Consider the following 15,293-nt stretch of genomic DNA (forward strand, 5'->3'; position numbering starts at 1 on the left):
ATTTGATCATTTCTTACAGCATTTGATTCATGCTTTCAATAAATGACAGAAGAAAGTGAATTTCTCGTTGATGTAGGATGCCTCTCTGGGTAGGTAAGGGTGAGGGATGTTTAACAGAGAATTTATTTAAAGTGTTGTCCTTCATTTCATCTTTTAGCACTTGCTTCACTGATCTCCTGAGGGTAATAAAATAAAAATATTGTAAAGAATCCTCTAAATATTTTAACTTAAGGTCTAATGCTATCATGGGTAAAAGTGTGTCACAATCAATATCACTTTGATGGTGTGTTAGTCACTGCAATTACGGTAGTAAAATTCAGGTATTGGCAGTCAGCTGCTCCAGTGATTGATGACAGGGCAATTAGGATAGGCACAACAACATTTCCTGAATCAGAATTTCAACCTGTGCAATTACTACACACTTTGTGATTGCACTACTACCCACGGCTGTTATGATACTTTTATTAAGAGACAAGTGTTTGTGAATGTCAGCTAGAAAAAAAAAAGAAGAAGAAAGTATGCTCCCCAGATATGAAAGTTCTCAGAGAGTTGTGAAAACCAATGCTAAATATTTTTCAGTTATTTTTATAATTTCCTACCACCCAGCTTTCCCCCCCAAGAATGTTCCCATCCTTTATTTCCCCCCTCTTCCTGCCTACATGCATGTGTTTATTGTGTTTTTCTGCCATTGTAACCACGCCACTGCCAGATGCTCACAAGATGGGATTATCGGGGAAAACGTTTGCACCGCATATTTCTCACAAGGGCTCTCTCTGGCCAATTACTGTCTTGATGGAAGCCAGAGATTCTCACCAATTACATGCATTTTTCCCGTCTCACGCGTGGACGCCGGCCAAGGCTCAGCTCGCACTGTCAGTATGGTGTTCACTCTGGCAATGGTATTACTGATGTCCAGAGAAGTGGCACATAGTGGCACATAGTAGCCCATATTATAAATCTTGGCAAGTAAAGGGCTTGAATTACATGGAGGGGACACCACATGTCCCACTTCTTTCCCAAGTGCTCAAAAAAAAAAATTGAATTGTTGGCATTGCGTGGATTTTAAAAGTCCCAATTATATGTTTGACTCTCCCAAGAATCAGTGGGCAGCCCTTAATGTCACCGTGTGGAGGGCTCACTGGCACACATGTAAATAGCAGTTGTGCTTAAGCTTCTCCTTGTTATAGCTTTAGCCCTGTGCTGATGAGAAGCAGAAAAAAGAGCGAAACAATCCTATTCCACTCTTATCTATTGTTTAAGTTTTGAAGAGAGAGAGAGGTGGGGGGGTCACAGCCGTTGAAAACAAACAGAGGTGGCTTGTCGTGTGTTTTTATTCTCGTCCAAGGGCAATTAAAGGCACTGCAAATGCCTCAGCGGTTGTTGGCTGTCTTAAGCCCCCAGCTTTATGTCTCCTGCCTCCCTCACTCCCCTCCCAAATAAAAACCATGTCCCTGCAACACTCATACGGTTGCAACAAGTTAAGGTTTTAAGAAGCTGAGACTATAAACTGCTCCATCCCCTGGACCACAGTTGTTTTGTTGCTCTGCGTGGTTGGTGTGTGTGGCTTTTCAGACGCTTGACTTGTCCAGAGAAACAGGATCTAATCTTCTTTTCCTTCATTTACAGATGGACACAAACACACAGATAAATGCGGCTCACATTTATTTTTGCACACGCACACAGTCACGCATACAAAACATGATCTTCTTCATCACTTTCCTTTTTTGTTTCGACTTTAAATACCCTACTCCCGGTCCTCTTCTCAGTTTATTTCACAGCAAAGTGTTTTGACCTACTCACAACCAACCGGAGAAGTGAGTCACGACACTCAGGATGCTGACACCAAAATATCTCACCTTATTTACTTTGGGAGTGTTTACGTGTATCAATCTCTTTTCGTTTCCTTGCCTTCCTTTCACTTATACACTCTCTGGAGCCCCTGCTGTGCTCATAGGTGATACTGACACATGGCTGCTACATTTGCTGTTTTTGCAAATCTGGCTCTTTTGTTGCAATGTCTATTCTTACTCCCCTCCGGTCTCCACTCAGCTTTGTGTAAATGTCACTCTTCCCCAGTCATTTCTCTTGGGCGCTGCAAATTTACAGTTCGATCAGTTATGCTGTCAGTGAAATATCACTCAAATTCAACACAACAATAAGTCATAGCCTCATAGGGTTTTGTGTTGTGGTAATAACACTTTTTTGAGTTGCATTTATAACAATAACATCTGAATCAATCAATTGAATAATGCCATGCATGTTCGAGATTTAATCTCGACTTTGTCCGACGTGTGTGGCTTCAAAAAGAATGTCCATTCTTCTTGGACAAATTGATAATCATTTATTTTGAACTGAATTACTCACTTGCTTATTGTGCTGAAACTACTAGCATGTCCTCACTCAAAAAAATAAAAATAATTTAAAAACATCTTCCCTGATGTGATTCTGCATTCATGCAAAATCTTGACATATATTCATTCTTCACAGTATTTGATATTCATTGGATTGTGTGTGTAATAAATTAACTTAATATTTAAATTGATTGATGCCTCTTGTGTGTGCAACTACCAATTATTTTTATTATATATTATTATTTTTTATTATTTATATTATTATTATATATTTATATTATCAGTTAATCTGCTGAATATTTTCCACAATCAATTAATCTTTTGGTCTATAAAATATGTGAAACAGTGACATTATGATTTCTCCTAATGCTAATTAACATATTAAAATAACTTGTTTTATCCAAGATATTCAGCTTTCTATCACAGAACCAAAGAAAAGCAACAAATCTTCACTTTTTGGAAGCTGGAAACAGTTTCAACACCTTTTTTTCAAGATTATTAAATTTGTTTTAATTGTTGCACATTTTCCTGTCGATCACTTAATTAATTAATTGTTTCATCTCTTCATGTCTGTGGAAAATTTGAAAAAGAGAATTCTGAAAAAGCTATCAAAAAGTCTTGGTTGTTGTTGTTGTTGATGTTTCCGTTGAGTAAACACATTGATATGTGTTTGAATTTGTCATTGAGGCTGTTGGTATTGTGTCACCATATGTGAAAAACCTCATGAATAAAAATACATGAAGGCCAATGATACACTGCAAACCAAGCTTGCTGTCCTCAAGCTCATGGTTATATTTCACAAAGACTCTTTGTGGATTATTATTGTTCTGATATCCCTGTCTTGGGCTGTAACCGACTTTCTTGTTGTAAGACAGAGGAAGCACCGGTGGCAGCGGTTTGTTTACAGCCTCTCTCTATAGACTTGTGGTTACAGGTACCGATAATGGTTGCTAATTTCAAAGGCCTTGTGGGATCTATCCCCACCACAGCCTGCTGTTGTCCCTGTGGACCTTTGTGTGTATGTGCGCACAAAAAGAGAGACAAAGTGAGCAGTTGGGTGATTAGCTGTCTTGCCTGGGTGTGCACGTCTGTGTGTGTGTGCGTGTGTTTGTATGTTTCTCCCTCAAGTGGGTTTAATGTGTATTTGGGCAGAGTGTGAAAAGCCCAAGCGACGCCTCACAGTAGGCAAGCCGCTGTCGAGAGTAAAGCCTGGACAAACGTTGGCTTCCCCCCCCCCCCGTAACTGAGTGGGGGAGACGGCATCAGGGGGCCCATCAACGCAAAAGCTGTGTTTTTACACATACGTGTTTATATGAGTGAGTTTATGTGGATTTAAATTTACGGCAACTTAAAGAGGTGTATGACCCACATACGTGTACTATAATACGCATTTACTGTATGCTCTAACACCTAAACTTGCCTCCTTTCTCGTCTTCACAGGAGATGCAGCTGGAACATGCGCGGCAGGCTTTCATCCAACGGGACCAAGCCCACAGCGGCTCTGTGTCAGCCCTGGACTTCAGGGACATCATGGTCACCATCCGGCCGCACATGCTCACACCCTTCGTGGAGGAATGCCTCGTGGCGGTGGGTTTTTTGTTTGGCTCTGCGGTTCTCTCCTCCATTTGTTTTACTTTCATCTACAGGAGCCAAAATCAGGCTGGTTTTTAAAAAAAAAGAAAAAAGAAAAAATGTCGAGATCGATCACTGCTGTACAGCTGGGAGTTATGGTGATTTGGCCATAGTAGGTTAAGAGAATGATGCAAATTGGGTGTTATTTATTCACTAGCACCTTAATCATTTGTCATCGCGAGATTTAATTTCACATCTTGGCTGCAATTTTTTTTAATGATACATCTATGTTCATCATGTTCGTATGTATATTTCTGATCGAATATAGGAGGAGTGGCCCTACATGTACACTTTGTAAGCAATGTTTGCTACCGATTCAGTTTCTAATGCCAGCCAGGAAGGTTAGCAACCTAACATTACTCTATTCTCCATAAAAGAGTTAAAGACAAGACTGTTTTCTTCCACCTCACCGCTTCTTTTTTGTCCTTTCTCCTCCCTGTGTTCGCTTCTTTCTCTCACACCCCCACAACCGAACACCGTGGCTTTCTCTTTCCCTACAGCTGTCCATCTCTGGTTCCTTCTTCTTCCTCTTTACTTTTTCTGTCACCTCTCTCTTCTTCCCTCCCTTCATTTTTTCTCTCCCTCTTCTCTCTCTTTCAGCCACCCCCCTCCCTCCCTCCCTCCCTCCCTCCCCCGTGTCTCTGTCTCTCTCCCAACATGTCATTAAGTCTAACCTCTCTGGCAGTGTCAAAGCCAAGCAGGCCAGCTGAATGGGAAAGATAGAGACAGAGATAGATGGCGACTGGAGCTTTACAGTCCATCATCGCTTGGCCGTGTGTGTTTGTGTGTGAGCAGCTGTGCGCGTGTGCTCTATTTGTTTTGAACTCCGAGATGTTTGCCTTTTTTTCTGTGTCTTGTCTTTCCTTTTTGTGTGTCAGTGTTTTTGTTGCGTGTGTGCGCGCCTTGTGTCTGTGTCTGTGTCTTGCCCCATTTCATAAACACCTTGTAGACTCTGTCATTTTCTCCGCTGTGTTTACCTCACCAACCAGACATCTTGGTGTGCTGTTAGTAAACTCTCTTTCTCTCTCTCGCACACACACACACATATCAAAAACCCCATAAACACCGCAGACACATTAAAGGCGGTATTATGCCAGGACACAAGCAGTGAAACAATAACCTTTAATTCACTCACCAAACATGGTAAATGACCAGCAGCACACTCCTTTCACCCAAAAATTCTCCTCTCCCCTTCTGTTACATATGGTGGGAAGATCCATGTCTATAGGCTCATAGATATGGACAAATACAAAAGTGTCTCTCTGTTAGGGCAGTTTCATCCAAGCCTGAGCTTCCACCCCTTGTTGCAAACACTGTGAGCTGCATGCAACCTTCCTGAATGTGTCTGTAAAGCAAACAGTGCCATCTAGTGAAAGGAAGCTCCATATTTTTGTTTTTTTTTTATTGCCTCAACCCTCAGCACTGTAAAGAGCTGTAAAGCCTCAAGGCTAATCTGATACTTTGGTCTAAGCTATCCAAAACAGGCAACGGCATTTATGAAAGGTACTCAAACACACATTTCTAAACAGACAGCAGTCAGAGTTGCTTCCTTGAAGAGTTTTGAGAGCCTGGTTGGATAAAGATGGGATGCTGGTTCACATAAAAGGGTTTGTATGCAGTCTGGAATGTCCTCAAGAGCTCAAGACTATTTTTAATCCATTACCTTTTTTCTATTTTCTGTTCTTTTACCACTTCCTCCACCTCATAAAGAAAGTTAATTAAACTCCCTGAGTGTGTTTGTTTTTGCGATGGAAAAAGTAGCGGTTGAAGCAGGTTTACTTCTCCCTGTGGAGCGATGGTAAAGAGGAACGCTGATTATTAACCACTGGTGTTTGTCAAGATTTCCTCTTGTCGTGTGATGTTTTAACATGTTGCTTCAGCATGTACTTGCACATAATCATTAGATCCACATGCATCCCTTAAGCATTTATTCAGTTTGGAGTGTGTGTGTTTGTGTTTTACGTATATGTCTCCATCACTGCCCAGGTGGCGGGTGGCAGCACGTCTCACCAGGTCAGCTTTTCATACTTCAACGGCTTCAACTCGCTCCTCAACAACATGGAGCTGATCAGGAAGATCTACAGCACCCTGGCTGGCCACCGCCGAGATGTGGAAGTCACCAAAGGTGAAAGCCCACAAAAATTCCTGCACAGACTTTTTGGTTGACACAAGCAGCCAAAACACAGATGCACATTTATGTAATGTTCTCTACATATATGTGATAGATAGATAGTAGAAGAACAACATCATACAGGACACACACTCAGTAAACAAATGCAAGCACACACTGATACAATCCAGCACTACAGGCAGTAATAAATGTGTTTTCCAGATAATGTATTTACGTAGAAGGGTGGAAACTTGTTTTTGTTTGGTTTTCTTCCTTCCCGGTGGCATTTAAATGGGCACACTGGATCCCACCCAGCACACGTACTGCATGCCCACAATCCCTGATGGAGCCTGTCTTGTCTATTAGACATCCTGGCACTGAGGACCGCTTTATTTGTCCTGGGGTGTTTTTTTGGTTGATAATGAGATTTGTAATTCTTGGGGGAAAAAAAAGAAGACAAAAATGTAGAATGCTTGCTTTGTCAATGTCATGGGCTCATTTTTTGAGGATGAGGCTTGTCGTCTCACCCTGTAGATTAAGTGCATGTTAGATATTTTAAACCAACCTAAACCAACTTTTTCTTAACTCTTAAATAATCTAAATAACTGTAAAGCAATGTGATGAAAATGAGGTATTTTTATCTATTGATCCAACAGCCCTTTCTTTATGTCCCTGTCTCCCATGGTTAGTTTCTTTCAATCCTTATCAGTCTCACTCGCTTGCCCTACTTGCTGTCTCTCATTCCTTTCCTCAGTACTTGGCAGGAAGCCTACTTAGCTTTCTCTTTCTTCCTACCTTTCTCTGTGTCTTTCTTTCTGACTCCCGCTTTCTTGCTGTGTTCATCTTTAAGAAACCATTCTGACCTCTCTCTACATGGCCGAGGGCCACTAGTGTAGCCTTATGATGCTATCTGAAGCCTTATCAGGGGTGTGGACCATAGCCGACCCAGACCAAGAACCCATACGCTCCCCAGGCTGTTCCCACCATCGGGTACACTGAGGCTGGGCTTGGCTCGACCCGTGGTGGCCCATAGCCAGCCAGACCTCCACAGCCACCACCCATCCACCCTCCACTCCCTGAGTCATTAAGGCCTCCTTGGGGACTGCAAGTCCATGTATAACTGGCTGGCCGACAAACACATACTGTACACAGACCCGCATGGATCAAGTGTGTGCGTATTTTGTAACACGGTATTCAGATACATTAACACAGCCAAGCATGCACACATGCGTAATAATCCTGATTGATTCCGTATGTGCAACAAGGCCACTGTTTTGCCTTGGGGACGCCATTACAGTGCTTAACGCCTACACAAAAGGGAGTGCACACGTGTGTGAGTGTTTGTGTGCGTATGTGCATAGAAGACCTTTAACAAACACACCTTGTATTGAGCCTACAGTGTACACCACAAGAAAAATCATGATTGTGCATGTTTGTGAACAGGTTAATATCAGATGTGTGTTGATGAGGTATATGTTAACACATCATACTGTACGTACATCTTTACTGTATAGCACCAGTATTGATTATATCAGCCAATTCACTTCTGAAGGCACCTGGGAACGGCACAAATGATTGTTCTGACATGTAAATTACAGTGATCAGGTGTTTGCCAGTAGTTTCTTAACCACGTCTCAATCACAGGTTGTTTTTCATCAATCATTTTAAGTGACATGGCTCTGGGGATGGTAATGTGAGTCTGTCAGTTCACAACTTTGGTCCAGACTCAAATATCTCAGTAAATATTGGCTAGATTGCCGAGAACCTTAAGATCAACGTCCCCTGACGATGATTCCCTGACTTTTTGTCTAGCGCCCCCATGACATTTGTGGTTTTGAGGCAAATGTCTGAACAACTACTGGATGGATGGCTGTTAAATTGTTTCCTCCTTAACAACTTGATCTGACATTTTAACATCAGGCTAAACTTATAATTTGTCCAGTATTTTGGCTTATATACAAAATACCTGCAGAACTTATCACATTCAATTCAGCCACAGCTATACTTTGCATCTGTTGCTATATGATTAATATTGTGTATCTACTAACATACAGCATGTGTGCATTGTCATTGTTGTCACTGATCAACTTTGAAATCGCTTTTAAAACATACTTTTATAAAAGAGCCTTTATTTCACCTTGACATTAGCGCTGAGTTTAAAGCGTCTCAGATTTGCTAACACGGCTGTGGACTGCTATTAAAGTGTTGTTTTTTTTTTCTTTTATTTCTTTTTTTTTTAATCCACTTGTAAAACGCTTTGTAATTGTTTTTCAAAAGTACTGTATTAATAACAATTATTATTATAATATTTTGAACAGACCTCCATTAGGCACTCATTAACAACAGAGAACAAATTGCCTTAACAAAGGATGGCAGGAAGAGTTTAATTAAAAGAGCTCTGTAATATTTAGCTGTTTAAATGCTCTTAATCAAAGTTGTGTCATTGCTTGTGTCAGCCCGAAAATGTCAGCAGCTATGTCCAGCTACGCTTATTGTGTTAATACTCTATGGGCACTCTATGAGGCAGGTAATTATAAAATGTGCATAGAGGTCAGGTGTGTGTGTATAAGCATGTGTGTAACAGTGACTACAGGTAGACAGGTTATCAGCATTGTGATCTGTGATCTCCCCTGACAGAACTCTGTCTATGCCTGTGTGTGTGTGTGACTTTATTCTTGTGTAAGTATGCTCTATCGCATGCTTGTGAGCATTGCTTGCATGTACCCATAGATGTGTATGTGTGTGTGTGTGTGTGTGTGTGTGAGAGAGAGAAAAAGAAAGAGAGCATGCCTCAGGGGTAAGCTGAGCCTTGGCGGGGTGAATGGCTCCAGTGTAGGACGACTTTGTCACAACCCCAGCCTGCTGCTCTTTGAATAAAGCAGGTCAAACAATGCTGACTCCTCCACTGTAAGCCAGCCTACAGTCAACCTCTTCTTTATTCCACCAACAATAGACCAGGTCTTAAGTTACGCCGTACTAAAGCTGCCTCAGAAGAACTCTTGAGGTCCATAACTCACCTTGGCCATATTCATATTCTCCTCTATTTTCTTATGATGAATTCAACTTGCTTTGACAGTGCTCACTTGTAAGTTACAACCAAGTCACAGACAGTAGCTGGTGTGAGTGACAGAGCTTCAGGGGAAATCATCATAAAATAGTGTGACATTTAAAACAGGTACTAGCATTAGATCCTACATGCTGGGACTATTTAATTGTCACATTCCTTTCTGTATGTATTCCTCTACTTTGACAGGAGCAAAAAGGAAATGCAACAGTTCACCAAAGGGCATTATCCGGTGCCATCTTTCTGTATGTCGATGGAAAATGCCCATTATAGACTGAAAATAGCAAGCCTCTTCTTGTGTCAAAAGTTGTATCAGAAAACACAGGAAATCCCTGACTGATGTAGACAGAGGCAGGTAATGTGAAATGTAAAAAATGAAAATGATTGAATTAAAGACACAGCAGAATCACAAATAACTTGCTGACAAGCACAAATAATGTATATAACTGTACATTTTAGTTACTTTACTGCGCATCATAATAGCAGTAAATGAGCAAATGAACACTTTATTATGTTGCCGCATTGTATGTGACATAATATCTATTGACGATACTGATTCTGTGATGCAGTATCATGAACGCTTAATAAAAGAGATGTCAGTCATAGTTGTCAGTCACAGGAAACAGCTCTTGTTTGTGATAACACATTGTGGCTGTAGGTGATTCATTCAGCTCTGTACTTCATATTTTGACTAATTTTTATGTTGCAATAACACTGTAATATATCAAAATATCACACAGTAATAAAAATATATCATGACCTAATGAGCGTACCAAGCACAAATATGCATTAAAAGCAATGTGTGGCACTTTTCTAGCAAGCCACTTGTAGTTTATAGACTGAAATAATAGCATTGATACATTTTTTGTTTATTCCAGGCCAGATTTGCTTTGCTGCTTCCAAAGCCAAACCAAAGCCATGACAAACCAACTAAAATGGATGAATATGTTGTCATGTTCCTCTGCTATGGAAAAAATAAATAAAATACTTTTAACATATAGCAATCCCTGGAGTTTAAATTAAAAAAATATTGAAGGGCTGTTTATTGAGTCTTGGATTTAGGTGAAGCAAGACATGTTCCGTCCTGGTTGTGAAACAGTGGACCGGCTATTTACTCTTGCATGGGAACTGCTGCCACAATATAGTGCCAGTTCTTGTATAACTGCACTGAGAACTGTGTCTGCATTCTCCTCAGTAGGTCAAACATGTTCTCAGTGGGTTTGGGGATCCACCGAGGCTGCTCCTCGTCACCTATTCTGGTTGCAATTTTCACAGACAGAATCTCAAAGTGCAGCCAAGGAGTAGAGAGGATTCAGTTTGCTGACATCTCAATAGCGTTCCTCTTTGCTGATGATGTAGTTCTGTTGGCTCCATCAGGGCCTGACCTCCAGCATTCACTGAGGAAAATCATTGTCAGCACCTCCAAATTTTAGGCTGGAAAAAGACCAATCGCCCACTTTAGTTACGATAGAGTTGCTGCCTTGAGTTTAGTTGCAAGGGGTATGTATAAAGAAGTATGGGATCAACAGACAGGTTGGTGCCCTGTCCACATTTTTTAGATGTGCTACCCTTGTACTCTCATGGTGACATGGAAACTGAGCCTGAACACAAGTATCTTAAGTTACCTGTTGATCTACATCCCAGTGGTCATGAAGTTTTAGTTGGTATCTGAGAGCCCAGACATTTAGAAGGAGCTCTGACATTACAGCTTCTTCGCATTGAAAGGATGTTTTAGGATGTTCAAGCATTTAATAATGCTCCCTGTGTACCTCGCTGTGGAGATCCCAAGACCCAGAGCACACTGGAGGGATTATATATATCCCCATCTGGCCTGGGGATACCTCAGGATCCCCCAGGTCGAGCCACTTGGAACATCTGTTGAGTTGCGTTCTCTGTCAGTGTTTATATGTCATTGTGTTTCCTTAGTTTGTTTTTCTGTGTGCATATCTGTAAATGTTGGTTTGCATTTAAAGGTGTTGGGCTTATCGATTTAGTAAAAACTAATTAAAACTCTGTCTCTCTTTGTAGAGGAGTTCATTGTAGCAGCTCAGAGGTTTGGACAGGTGACACCAATGGAGGTCGACATCCTCTTTCAGCTGGCTGACCTGTCAGAGCCCCGTGGGTAAGCACACTGGCAAAAATGCTTCAAACAAGAGAAAATGCACACACAAAAATCATGTTAGCTTTGATTTAATACCTTAATTCTGGTAATGTGACAGTGTTTTGGGTATAAAGGGGAGTCTAAGGGATGTATAATATGATCTCTGAGGAAACAATCATTAGAAAAATGGATATCATGGCCATGAAGGCATTCATTGCATGTTTCACTAAGGACAGGCAAATAGGCAGTAATAGAGGCATAGCATCAGTTCGTCAGGGAGTTGTACAGAGTAAGTTTATCCCACATTTGCCCCACAAAGTGCACCTTTAGCCCCAGGGTCTATACCTCAGAGAGACGAGCGCTTTCTTCCCACTCAAACTTCTCTGCAAGGGATCAAAAGAATCAGACATGACTACATCAGTGCCAGAGAATCCTCTTTCAGTCCAAAACCAATTCAAACTCCCATTTATCGTAAAAAAAAAAAAAGATCAACTCAAGTCCCTAGGATCTACTGCACACAACAACTGTATGCGTCTCACATTCCCCCACTTCCTTTGCGTCTGCCTTGCGGCCTGACCAGCTCGCTCATAATTTCTAACCCCGGCCTGAGACACCACCTGATTATTATTTCTAGGCAATGGGATACTTTAATAGCCCTCTCCACTCCCCTTGATTGGAGATGCGGGAGATAATAGCCCCAATATTCAGAGGAGGGGGCGGTGGGGGATTTGGCGTTCCCCGTTCCCTCAGCCTGGGAAATCTGCGACCGTCATAGAGATGCAATGGAAAGGCAGTCGTTTCACATCCAAAGGTTAAATATCTTTGTTATACTTGGATGACAGGATAAAGGAGTGGGAGTTGTCAGTTCCTATAGATCGGTTGTCTTACTCAATCATGCCAAGCACAGGTCTGGATTTTTGAATGCCACAATATTTTCACATGGAAAGATGGCAAAGTATCCGTAAACTCTGAGTAACATCAGACGGACAGATGGTGCTTCCAAAGGTCATGGACTCAGTGATTCATTGATGAAATATTATAATCCTCTGAGAGTTTTTACAACAGTTGAAAGTTACTTGAAACCTCTCTCTCTCTCTTCATCAGACGTGTTGGTTTAGTGGACATTGAGAACATCGCTCCACTGGAGGAAGGCGCCCTGCCCTACAACTTGGCTGAGGTCCAGAGACAGGTACAGAATATGAAGACTTGTTGATGCATTTGGTTTCCTCTTCCACACTGGCAGCTCCTTTTTGCCTCAGCACATTCTCCAGGGCTAGATGTCACCATGCACATTACTAAGATTTATAATATAATTAAGTATAATGATATCTCCTTTTCACAGGTAATTAATCCCTCAAAACAAAGCATCTGTGTGATTTGGCACTTTGGCATGAATTACACAATTAATTCATTGAGTCGTTTTTTTTAGACTTACGTGTAAATGAAAGAAAAACATAAGACTGGAGACACAGATCCAAACAAGTTCTGTCAGATATAAAGTGGAACGTTTACCCCTAGAATGCCAGTCGTCCAGTAATCGCCAGCCCTGTTCATTTTCAAAAGTTCATACTAAGGTTCAGACCAAGTTGTGTGTCCAAGTAACTTCCCATCACAAACCTAAAGAAACTTTCATGAGAGAAAACACCACCAGACCTCTCCCTGACATGCGGTTGATGTCTTAAAAAAACATACAAAACTCCAAATCCAGAGACATCCAGAGCAGAGCAATCCTCAAAGTTTAATGAGCCTCAAACATGTTTCATGTTGCAAGTAATGGATGTGAAGACTTTGCAGCAGCAAACAAGAGCAATTTGTAATGAAGAAGAGGAAGAAAGACGTATGGACGGCCAGACAGATGAGCAGATGACTGTTTTCCTTCCCGAGCTGTTTGGTCAGAGTTGTGTTGCCTGGTGGGTTCCAGCGCTACAGTGAAGGCTTGGCCAGGCCATATTGGAGCAGGCGGGGGCCAAAGGGGAGAAAGCAAAGGGGCCCAGCACTACACAGACGCCAGTCCCACCACAATGAGCCACTTTAGGCCCTTGTGGTTTGGCCTCGGAGGCTGGCCGCCAGCTAGCTGGAGCTTTCTCTCATCCTTCACTAGTTCTCTCCATTTCCTTTTTTGATCTACGTCTCTCTCACTCCCTCTCTCTTATTTCTCTACATGTTTGTCGGGTTTGTCTTTTTGTCTCTTTATATCCTGTTAACTTGTTCCCTCTTTTTCCCTCAAACATCCTGGCAGCTAGTATTGCCAAGTTTCACCAGTCTTCAGGCTGACAGAGCTGAGGAGGATGGTAGAAGTGTAGGAGGTTGTGTTTAAAGAAGACATTTGTGCAGGAAGAAACCTCTGAATTGTAGAAGGAGGTGGGGTGAGGTGGGAGTTCACTCTGACAGGTGGACCTGTTCTAGAGACTCCCATCCCCCTCAAACACTCAGTCATGGACACACACACACACACACACACACACACACACACACACATATACATGCTTACAACCCTCCACCCCCCTTTTCCCCAGGGTCGTGAGGCCAGGGCTGGGCAGACCAGACAAGGCAACAGGTACCTCAATCAGAGGGGGGAGTGTGGCTAATGTTACTGTGTAGTTAATGTTGGCTACTAACACTCTTCTGCTCCTTGCATCGCGTGGTGATGGTCACATGGGTGTATTAAGATCACTTTGATTACAGATTTAGTTGACCAACACTCTTACATGATGAATTTTCTGAGACTAATGTCAATCTAAATGAGCAAAGAAAAGTTGTAACAGTGAAAAATTAAGATTATCAAATTTGCCAACAAGCAGCTTTAGTTTAGGTTGATATGTATTTGAAAGAATTGATTATAAATTAAATTATGTTGAGTATTTACACCCGAAATGAACTTTGGGACATATAATTATATATTATACAATTAAAATGTCAAATAATGACTTATAGCAATGAGACATACACACAACAGATTACTTTATCAAACAGCAGTAGATATGAACAAGTAGTTCATAGTTTAACAATGTTTCATGCAGCAGTCTGTTGGTAATTTCAAAACATAAAAAAAATTTAATATCTTTTGCACTTCTAACTCAAGTTACATCACACCATCACTTGCAGTAGATGAGTAGATCCACTAACTCTGACTATTTCAGCTACTAATCTACCACCTTGTGCAGGGCTTTGTGTTGCTTTCACCTGTTATTTCATCTACCCTGATTTTATATTCATATTATAATACTGGTTTATCATAATCAAATACTGAATGTCTTGACTACGTATGAAGATATTTTTTACTCTTATGTTCAGGTATCTTCCCACTCCCACTTTCTTGCCAGCATGAATGTTAATTAAATGACCGTTACTCTGTATACCAATGTCCATCGTGAAATCAGGACTTGCTGCCAAACACGATACAGCAGGTGTGAAAAATGATTGACACAATAGCGTGTAATTGAGCTTGCAGGGTGGTGGAATTAGATGTGTGGCATGCAGTGTTTTATGAGAAGCAGTACTTAAGTATCAATGTCTGAAACGGTGGCTTGTCTAGAGTAATGTTTCTCTCCAGCTAGCTGCTTCGTCGAATAGTTTTAATTTGTCGCGTTACACTTGTGCTCTAATTTCTTTTTTTGTCTCTTTCCCATTGTGTGAGCAGCAGTTGGGCAGTGATGGCTCCCGCCCCATCCTCATCCAGGTGGCAGAGTCGGCCTACAGGTTCACCCTTGGCTCAGTGGCAGGGGGTAAGAGTCACGTCCCATTGGCTCCCTGCATACCTTCACCCCACTGCCCCACCACCCACTCACCTACCCCCTCCCGCTGTCCTCATAAGAACAGGGTGAGAGAGAGAGGACAATGGCCCCTCTATTGCCCTCTCCCTTGCTTACAAGAGCAACGGTTGCTCCCCTGCTTAAGGAGAAGTGCTCCCTCTCTTTCTTGTTCTCGCTCAATCTCTCTCTCTCTATCTCTGCCCTGCTCTTTACCATCCCTCTGTCCTGTCGTGCCATGGGAAAACCCTCCTGTGAGGATTCTTTTGTACCTGTGTGAGTGATC

The 15,293-nt window shown here is 41.7% G+C and overlaps 1 protein-coding gene across 1 annotated transcript in view; it reads left to right on the forward strand.

Moving 5' to 3' along the window:
* slc25a13 (solute carrier family 25 member 13) overlaps positions 1 to 15,293 on the forward strand; it is a 47,412-nt gene that overhangs the window by 13,228 nt on the left and 18,891 nt on the right. The window contains exons 6-10 of the mRNA XM_019275391.2: positions 3,792 to 3,938; positions 5,970 to 6,108; positions 11,186 to 11,279; positions 12,363 to 12,447; positions 14,899 to 14,983. Of these exons, the coding sequence (XP_019130936.1) occupies positions 3,792 to 3,938; positions 5,970 to 6,108; positions 11,186 to 11,279; positions 12,363 to 12,447; positions 14,899 to 14,983 (550 nt within the window). The remainder of the gene's footprint in view (positions 1 to 3,791; positions 3,939 to 5,969; positions 6,109 to 11,185; positions 11,280 to 12,362; positions 12,448 to 14,898; positions 14,984 to 15,293) is intronic.

Source organism: Larimichthys crocea, chromosome XIII (assembly GCF_000972845.2).
Source record: "Larimichthys crocea isolate SSNF chromosome XIII, L_crocea_2.0, whole genome shotgun sequence".
Lineage (NCBI taxonomy): Eukaryota > Metazoa > Chordata > Actinopteri > Sciaenidae > Larimichthys > Larimichthys crocea.